The sequence below is a fragment of the Ailuropoda melanoleuca genome, chromosome 8, assembly GCF_002007445.2.
Source record: "Ailuropoda melanoleuca isolate Jingjing chromosome 8, ASM200744v2, whole genome shotgun sequence".
Lineage (NCBI taxonomy): Eukaryota > Metazoa > Chordata > Mammalia > Carnivora > Ursidae > Ailuropoda > Ailuropoda melanoleuca.
This window is the reverse complement of record NC_048225.1, coordinates 128,089,539-128,098,042: the sequence shown is the minus strand read 5'-3', so window position 1 is coordinate 128,098,042 and position 8,504 is coordinate 128,089,539. Positions and strand designations below refer to the sequence as shown.

The 8,504-nt window shown below is 57.9% G+C and overlaps 2 protein-coding genes across 5 annotated transcripts in view; both read left to right on the top strand.

Moving 5' to 3' along the window:
* Positions 1–184, top strand: part of LOC117803542 (RUN and SH3 domain-containing protein 1-like) — a 3,110-nt gene extending 2,926 nt beyond the window's left edge. Inside the window, exon 3 of the mRNA XM_034667689.1 lies at positions 37–184. Coding sequence (XP_034523580.1) covers positions 37–184 — 148 coding nt within the window. The remainder of the gene's footprint in view (positions 1–36) is intronic.
* RUSC1 (RUN and SH3 domain containing 1) lies at positions 7–4,836 on the top strand. 4 transcript variants are annotated; one of them, XM_034667496.1, is made up of 8 exons: positions 7–356; positions 497–573; positions 667–841; positions 925–1,030; positions 1,225–1,271; positions 1,764–2,313; positions 2,736–2,864; positions 4,117–4,836. In XM_034667496.1, exons 1-8 carry the CDS (start codon positions 308–310, stop codon positions 4,283–4,285), a joined length of 1,302 nt encoding a protein of 433 aa, XP_034523387.1. In that variant the 5' UTR covers positions 7–307; the 3' UTR covers positions 4,286–4,836. The 4 variants fall into 4 exon arrangements, with proteins under 4 accessions (XP_034523387.1, XP_034523386.1, XP_034523388.1 ...); XM_034667495.1 differs by having other exon boundaries at positions 497–841; XM_034667497.1 differs by having other exon boundaries at positions 497–841; positions 2,736–2,871; positions 4,117–4,280.
* The last annotated feature ends 3,668 nt before the right edge of the window (positions 4,837–8,504 follow it).

The following is an 8,504-nucleotide window of genomic DNA, read 5'->3' as shown; positions in this document are numbered from 1 at the left end:
CGTGCTCCCCGCGCTGCCCTCCCTCCACGGGCCCAGCGGGCGGGGCGCGAAGTCCCGCCCGGGGCAGACGGGGCGGAGGTGGGCGAGCGGCCCGGGAGCGGGAGGGGACGGCGAGCGCGGGGCGCCCCGCCCAGCCCCGGGCTCTGTCCCTGCTCGCTTCCGGCCCGGGGCGCTGCGGACCTGAGGGCGACCTGTGCGCCAGCCCGGCGTCCTCGGGTCACCCTGGTAAGCGTCGCCACGTTCTTCCTTCACCCCAGCCCGGAGTTCCTGGTCGTTCGCTGGCGCCCCCGGGGCCCAGCGACGGTGGATGGCAGAAGCCCAGAGCGGGACTGGCCAGCTGCAGGAGCAGAAGAAAGGTAGGACGCCTGGACTCCTGACCCCGGCTTCCGGGTCGGCTGCTGCTGCTTTGGGCCCTCGGCTCGGGGCTTGGGCGGCAGGGGCCCCGGGCTGTGCGCGGGCGCCGCACGGACGCGCGCTTCCTGCCCGCCCCTCGCAGGGCTCCTGATCGCCGTGAGCGCGTCGGTGGATAAGATCATCTCGCACTTCGGGGCCGCCCGCAACTTGGTTCAGAAGGTGAGGGTGCCTGTGGGGAGGCCCTGGGGCCACACGACCCGTAGCGGGGAGGCGGCCGCAGACACCTGGGACGTGTCCGTTGTGCCGCCCCAGGCCCAGCTGGGGGACAGCCGGCTGAGCCCAGATGTGGGGCACCTGGTGCTGACCACCCTGTGTCCGGCCCTGCACGCGCTGGTGGCCGACGGGCTGAAGCCCTTCCGGAAGGACCTCATCACCGGGCAGCGCAGGAGCAGCCCCTGGAGCGTGGTGGAGGCGTCGGTGAAGCCAGGTGAGGCGCGGGCTGCGGCGGGCGGGCGCGCGCGGCGGCGGGGCGGGGCGGCCCGGGCCCGGCTGACAGCGCGGTGTCCGCAGGCTCCAGAAGCCGTGCGCTGGGGACCCTGTACGGCCAGGTCAGCCGCCTGGGCCCACTAAGCAGCAGCCGCAGCCGCTTCCACGCCTTCATCCTGGGCCTCCTTAAGTGAGTGGCTGCTTTCCCGGCGCCCCTCCCACGGCCTGGGGACCGCGCGGGTGTCACGGGCGGGGGCGGGGGTGTGGGTGTGTGGACGCGGTGCTAGTGCCCCTGTCCCTGTTGGAAGCTCATCCCCCATCCTCCATCCAGAGGGGCAGGGGCCCCCCCACCGTCCTGAGGCTCCCGCTTTCCTTTCTCTATAGCACTAAGCAGTTGGAGCTGTGGTTCTCCAGCCTGCAGGAAGATGCAGGTCAGACACCGGGGGACAGGGTGGGGTGCCAGGCTGGGAGGGAGGGGCAGTCTGTGTCTCTGGTCTTGGTGATAACAGAGCGACCTTGATCCCCTGTCTCCACTTCTATGACTCTGTACTTCACACGTTCAGTGCATCGCCTTTCCCCACAGTGGGAGACACCCAGGTCCTCTCTGGAACCCCGGAGGGGTGCTTATCCACCTCTTCCTTCTTCCTCCGCCTCCTGGGCAGTCCTGTCCCAGGGCCTCCTGCTCCAGGGCCTCCTTTTGCTGTCCTCCCACCCCCCTACCCCCTCAGGATCGCTCGCTCGTCCTTGGGGCCTTGCTGGGTGGGGCTCCAGGGTAGCGCTCCCACACTGTTGCTCTAGGGGGGGCCCCCGACTTCCCGTGACTCAGTGTCACCCCTTGTTCTGTGGGCCGTGGGCTCCGACCCCCAGTTCCCAGCGTAGATGGAGGCTGGGTGGGAGGCTGATGGCGGCCTGCTCGTCCCCAGGCCTGCTGTCCTTGCTGTACCTGCCCACCGGATTCTTGTCCTTGGCGCGGGGTGGCTGCCCCGCCCTGTCCACGGAGCTGCTGCTCCTGCTGCAGCCGCTGTCGGTGCTCACCTTCCACCTGGACCTGCTCTTTGAGCACCACCACCACCTGCCCCTGGGCCCGCCCCCGGCCGCGGCTGCCCCGGGCTCACCACCCGCCCTGCAGCAGACGGTGCACGCCGTGCTGCACTGGGGGGGGCGGTTGGCCCAGAGCCTTCGGGGGGCTTCCAGGGAGACGCCTCCCGGGCCTTCGGCTCCTGCCAGCGCCCCCACACCAGGCAGCTGGTGGGAGCAGCTGACCCAGGCCTCCCGGGTCTACGCCTCTGGGGGCACCGAGGGCTTCCCGCTTCCCCGGTGGAGGTCTTGGCGTCCCGGGACGGTGGCTGGAGGCCCGCAGGAGAGGCCCGTGCCCGCAGAGGACACGGCACCGGGCCGAGGCATGTGGCTGGGGAGGCTGTTTGGAGTGCCAGGGGGCCTCACGGAAACGGACGGAGGAACCGTGAAGTCCAGGTACTGGGGTAGCCGGTCCCCTCCTCACAGCCCCAGGTCCCCCAGCTTGGCCCTGCAGGGATTGCTTAGGGCTGAGGTTGTCTTGTTTGTCCACGGGCCTGAGCTCCGCGTGCGGTCCTTTTGCTAGGGGAGTGCTGGCATAACGCTCTCCATTTCGCCGCTTGGTCTTCAAAGCCAGAAATATTTCCTATCTGGCCCTTTACCAAAAGAAAAGCGGTGTGACCTTCCACAGGCCGCTCTTGTCACCTCCCTCATCACCCCGAGGGGGCCCGGCCCCAGCTGCCACTCTGCCCTCAGCCCTGACCCGCTCCTCATCTCTCTTGCATCAGGGCCTTCAGCCTCTTCCCACCTCCCAGTCCTGGGTTCTTGGGTCCTGTCCTGGAGGTCGGGTGACCTCTGTGGCCCCGTGTCCTCTCCTTCAGGAGACCGTCCAGCTGGCTGCCCCCGACAGTGAGCGTGTTGGCTCTGGTGAAGCGGGGGGCCCCTTCCGAGCCTCTCTCGCCTCCTGAGGAGCTTGAGGCCTCCACGGCGGGCGTGGTGCAGACCCACAGGTGGGGGGTGCGTTTCGTGTTGGGGGGTGGGGGGCGGCGTGAAGGGCCTTGGGCTGTGGGGTCAGATAGCGCTCGTCCTGCTGTCGGTGTGAAGCTCTTGTCTCTGGGCCTGTCTCCTTCTCTGAAATGGAAGCTGTCCTGTCTGTCAGCGCCGCTGGGGAGCGTGCTGCTTCCCTACAGGCGGGGCTCGAGGCCGGGGAGCACCTGCGGTGTTGCGTCCGCCTGCGCCCGGGGCGGCAGGTGCCTCCGGGAGCGCGCTGCGCAGGTTGGACACAGGGGCTGCCTCTGCTTCAGAGTCTGGCTGCACTTGGCTGTTCTCAGTGCACGGAATTAGGTTTCTTGACTTTTGCTTCGGTGACGATGCTTTTCAAGTACTGTGTGCCCAGCATGAAGCTGTGGGAGGGAAGGGGGGGCAGACGCCCGGAGCCAGCGCCCTCCTGGCGCCTGGGGCCCGGTGAAGGTTCCGGCGAGCCAGCACGCAGTTCCGGTTGTGTGGTGGCTGCTCTAGGAGGGGAGGACGGGGCTCAGGGAAGGCCTGGTGGTGGTGCGGGTCCGCCGAGGAAGGGAGGCCCGGCTGTGGCAAGTGAGGAGCTGTGTGGGGTGAGGATGTCGGCTGCAGTGACGGGATGCGGGAGGCCTCAGCAGGTGGGTTAAGGAACCGGACTTCACTGCGGAGGCCCTGGGAGCCTGCGAAGGGTCTTAAGCCCGGGGAGGAAATGCTGGCCTGTGTTGTAGAAGGATCTCTGAGCGTGGGGTGGAGAACAGGCCGGGGGCAGGCAGTCCAGGAGGGACAGGGCGGGGCGGGGAGAGGTGACCAGGCCCCGTGCTGTGGTCCAGAGAGCGAGGATGCAGCCCTAGGAGGGCGGCGGCCGTGCAGTTGAAGAGGAGGGTGGGCGGAGTGGTAGGGATGTGGGCAGCAGACAAGTTTTCGGGGCGACACTGCGTGGTCTGCCAGCAGCAGCCCCTGGGGGGGAAGGTGGTGTGTTTGCCCCTGAGGGGGCCCAAGAGGAGGCCTGACTGGGAGGGTTCCGAGAAGTCGCTTAGTTTGCATGGGTGGGGTTTGAGGCCCCGGAGGAGCGCAGTGGCGTCGGCTAAGCGACAGGCTCCGGGTAGAGCCCACACATTGATGGGTGGTCCCTGCGCCTCTGCCGGAGCCTGGTCGGCGCTCGCCACGTGCAGTGGGGAAGGCGCGCTGGGGACAGCCGGGCGCCCACCTCGCTTCATCCCAGCCTGTCCCTCTGGCTCTCCGCAGGGCCGTCCGTGCGCTCTGTGACCACACCGCGGCAGGACCAGATCAGCTCAGCTTCCGGCGCGGGGAGGTGCTGCGAGTCGTCGCCACTGTGGACGAGGACTGGCTCCGCTGTGGGCAGGATGGCGCAGAGGGGCTGGTGCCCGTGGGGTACACATCTCTCGTCCTCTAGCCCAAGCACCTGTCGTGTTGCCTCTCCCTCCGGCGCCCTGGGCATGGAACGGCCCCAGGGCCATGGACCTGTGCACACCGATCGCAGCAGAAGCGTCTGCCCTGTCTGCAAAATGACTCTTCCCCCACGTCCGTCGCTGCAGATGGGAAACCAACTTTTCCTTTTTCCCTCTCGTGCCATCTGTAAGGTGAAACCTGCTCTTCTTCAAAATGTGTAAAGGAGTTTTCCCCCATCTCTCTCTTCTTTCCCACCTGCACAAGGAAATGTTTCCCTTCCCATCTGCACAATGGAAATCGCGCCCCTCTGCCTCCTTCCTCTGTGAGTGGACTGTGCCAGTACCCCGTGCGCCTCCGTTTCCGAGACTGGAAGGGCCTCGCGTGTCCTTCCTGCGAATGGACACCCCCCCCCCACCCTGCGTGCCACCCATGTTGCCTGTATTTATTACGTACTCACGCTGTGCCAGGTGCTGAAGTCCGGACCCCCTGGGGAGTGGGTCTGTGGTGTCGGTCTGCTTGTCCCCTCCTTTGTCCCAATAAAGTGTGGGAGCAGAATGTGTGTGTGTCACTGGGTGTCGGGACAGAAGCTGAAGGGAGGGGGAGAGGCCCCCTTCCCAGCCCGTGCTCAGTCCTTACTGGCCCCCTGTCGAGGCAGGGTTGCCTTGTTTGGTGAGACCGATAGGGTAGGAGCCCGAGGAGATAGGGGGGCGTGGGCAGGCCCCGGCCTTGCCCCTGTGCTCCCAAGACCCCTGTCTGAAGTGCCGGGAGGGCTTAAAGGGTTACAGAAGTGGTAGCTTTTACTGTCCCCATTCTGCAGTGATGCAGTTTCAGAAAGCGCACGGACGTGGCCTCTGGTACTTGGTTCGGGGTTGATGAGTCTCAGTCTCGCGGTGAGAGCAGGCCGGGCTCCGGGGTAGGCTGGGGACTCACTGGCAGTGACTGTCTGCAGGAGGTGAGAAGACACGGGAGTCGGGAAACAGAACCAGGAGCTGAACACGGGAAAGGACTCTGGAAATTGTCCTCCATGTTCGGGAACTTGGGTCAAGGTGACAACAGGCAGGCAACAGGAGAGGGGAGGGGAGCCATCCTCAGGAGTGGGCTTGCACACATCCACCGTTTCCTGACTTAGTGTTCCCCATTCCTGGCCAGTTCTTGTTACTCCTCCACTCCTTCCCTAGTTTTGCTTTTTGTTTGCCGTCTGGCTGTGAGACCTGACGTCTCAGGTCCGCTCCGGGATGACGCTTCCCAGGCTGGACTCAGAGCCTCCGGGAACCGCTAGCTGCAGCCTTGGGAGTCTGAGCGCTCAAGGTGATGCAGCTTCTTCAATTGCTTGTTGTTATGAAACTGTAAAACAGTAAACACGTGGAAGATCACTGTGACTTTGACGTTGGGACCAGCGTTTCTCACAGTGCGATGTGCACAGTGACCCATGATTCCTGTGTGCCGTCACAGAGCGCGTGCTTTCCAGGACCCCGCCTGCCCTGTCCTGACTCCTGTCCCCATGCGCTGTCTTTGACGGGGTCACCCTAACAACGGGGAGGAGCCTGGAACAATACTGCTGGAGCGTTGCTGGAATCTGGTGATATTTGTAGTCACAGCCTAATGTGTCTCAGGCTTGTGGAGGTGGTAAGACTAACGGACCTCCTTGCAGAGCATCATGAGATAGACCAAATGTGAATAAGAAATTTATTTTTACATATTACCTAGAACAGCTGTAGTGGATACCAATGCTTAAAACGTAATTAAGATTAAAATACTTAAATTAAGAAAAACTGCTCACGTGTGGCTTTTGTACCCACGACAAGATTTGCCCAACAACAGGAGAGCCTTAAAGTCCTTGTGGGAGCCGACAGACATCCAGCTCTTGCAGCCAACTTTTTTTTTTTTTTTTTAAGATTTTATTTGTCAGAGAGGACAAGTAGGGGGAGCAGCAGAGGGAGAAGCAGGCTCCCCGCTGAGCAAGGAGCCTGATGCGGGGCTCGATCCCAGGACCCTGGGATCATGACCTGAGCCGAAGGCAGATGCTTCACTGACTGAGCCACCCAAAAACTCTTGTTTTTTAAAAAATCGATTAAAAATTCAAATTCTAGCATAGGTAACATACAATGCTATATTAGTTTCTGATATACAGTATAGTGATTCATTAATTCTATACATTACTCTGCTCATCATGGTAAGTGGACTCTTGGTACCCTTCACCTGTTTCCCGTTTCCGGCCCACCAACCTCCCCTCTAGAGTTAAGAGTCTGTTTTGGGGTTCCTTTTTAAAATTTCCTGTTTCTTAAATTACACATACGAGTGAAATCATACGGCATTTATCCTTCATTTCTTTTAGCATCATACCCTCTAGATCCATCCATGTTGTTGCAAATGGCAAGATTTCATTCTTTTTTTTACAGCTGAGTAATAGTCCTGTGCGTGTACAACTTTATTCATTTATCAAGGGACACTTGCTCTGCTTTCATTACATGGCTACTGTAGGTACTGCTGCAGTGAGCGGCGGTGAGGGCACCCGGAGGGCTTGGTCAGTGGAGTGGGCGACCATTGATCTCAGGGCTGTGGGTTCAAGCTCTACACTGGGTGGAGAGATCACTTGAAAAAAAATCGTAAAAGAATAAAACACATAGGGGTGCATTATCTTTTCGAATAAGTGTTTTCATAGTCTTTGGGAAAATATCCAATAGTGGAATTACTGGATCATATGGTAAATCTATTTTTAATTTTTTGAGGAGCCTCCATGCTGTTTTCCTCAGTGGCTGCGCTAGTCTGCATTCCCATCAACAGTGCATGAGAGCTCCTTTCTCTCCACGTCCTTGCCGACACTTCCATTTCTTGTGTTCTTGGTTTTAGCCGTTCCGGCAGGTGTGGGGTGGTCGGTCTGTCGTTGTGGTTTTGTTTGCATTTCCCTGATAGTGATTATCAGCATCTTTTCATGTGCCTGCTGGCCATCTGGAGGTCTTCTTTGAAATGTGTGTTCATGCCTTCTGCCAACTTTTTAACTATTATTTTTTGGTGTTGAGTTATGGAAGTTCTTTATATTGTTTGGATACCAACCCTTTATTGGATATGTCATTTGCAAACACCTTCTCCTATTCTGCCCATTGTCTTTTAGTTTTGTTGATTGTTTTCTTTGCTGTGCAGACGCTTTTTATTTTGATGTAGTCCCAATAGTTCATTTTTACTTCTGTTTCTCTTGCCTCAGGAGACATCTAGGAAAAATGTTGGCTACGGCCAATGTCAGAGACCTTGCCTGTGCTCTCTTCTAGGATTTTTATGGTTTCAGTTCTCACATTTAGGTCCTTAATCCATTTTATTTCTGTGTATGGTGTAAGAAAGTGGTCCAGTTTCATTCTGTTGCATGTTGCTGTCCCAATTTTCTCAGCACCATTTGTTGGAGAGACTGTCTTTTTTCCATTGCATCTTCTTGTCTAAATGTCGAAGAATAATTGACTAATAATCGTAGGTTTATTTCTGGGCTCTCTACTCTGTTCCATTGATCTGTGTGTCTGTTTTTGTGCCAGTGCCATACCGTTTTGATTACTACAGCTTTGTGGTATAACTTGAAATTTGGAATTGTCCTTCTTCCAATTTTGCTTTTCTTTTTCAAGATTGCTTTGGCTATTCAGTCTTTTGTGGTTCCATGCAAATTTTAGGGTTTAGTTCTGTGAAAAATGCTGTTAGTATTTTGATAGGGATTGCATTAAATCTATAGATTGCTTTGGGTAGTATAAACTTTTTAAATTTTTATTTAAACATGTATTTATTTGAGAGAGTGAGCACAGGAGGTGGGGGGGGGGAAGAGAGACTGTGTGCTGAGCGGAGAGCCCAGTGCAGGGCTCCCTCTCACGACCCTGAGATCATGACCTGAGCCGAAACCAAGAGTTGGACGCTTAACCGACTGTGCCACCCAGGCACCCCTAGTATGGACATTTTAACAGTATTTAATCTTCTGATCTATGAGCATTGAGTATCTTTCCATTTGTGTCATCTTCAACTTATCAATATAGTTTTCTGAGTACAGGTCTTTCACCTCCTTTGTTAAGTTTATTTCTAGGTATGTTATTATTTTTGGTGCAATTGTAAATGGGATTTCTTTGGGGGGGTAGTTTTTAATTTCTCTACCTGCTGCTTCATTATTGGCATATAGTAATGCAGATTTCTGGACATTGATTTTATATCTTGCAACCTTACTGAAATCATTTATCAGTTCTAGTTTTTAGGGC

Excerpts from the sequence above, each read along its gene's own strand:
- RUSC1 (XM_034667495.1), top strand. The coding sequence starts at position 308 with ATGGCAGAAGCCCAGAGCGGGACTGGCCAGCTGCAGGAGCAGAAGAAA. Across the intron at positions 357-496 it reads GCTGCAGGAGCAGAAGAAAG|GGCTCCTGATCGCCGTGAGC; the intron begins GTAGGACGCCTG and ends CGCCCCTCGCAG. Across the intron at positions 1,272-1,763 it reads CAGCCTGCAGGAAGATGCAG|GCCTGCTGTCCTTGCTGTAC; the intron begins GTCAGACACCGG and ends GCTCGTCCCCAG.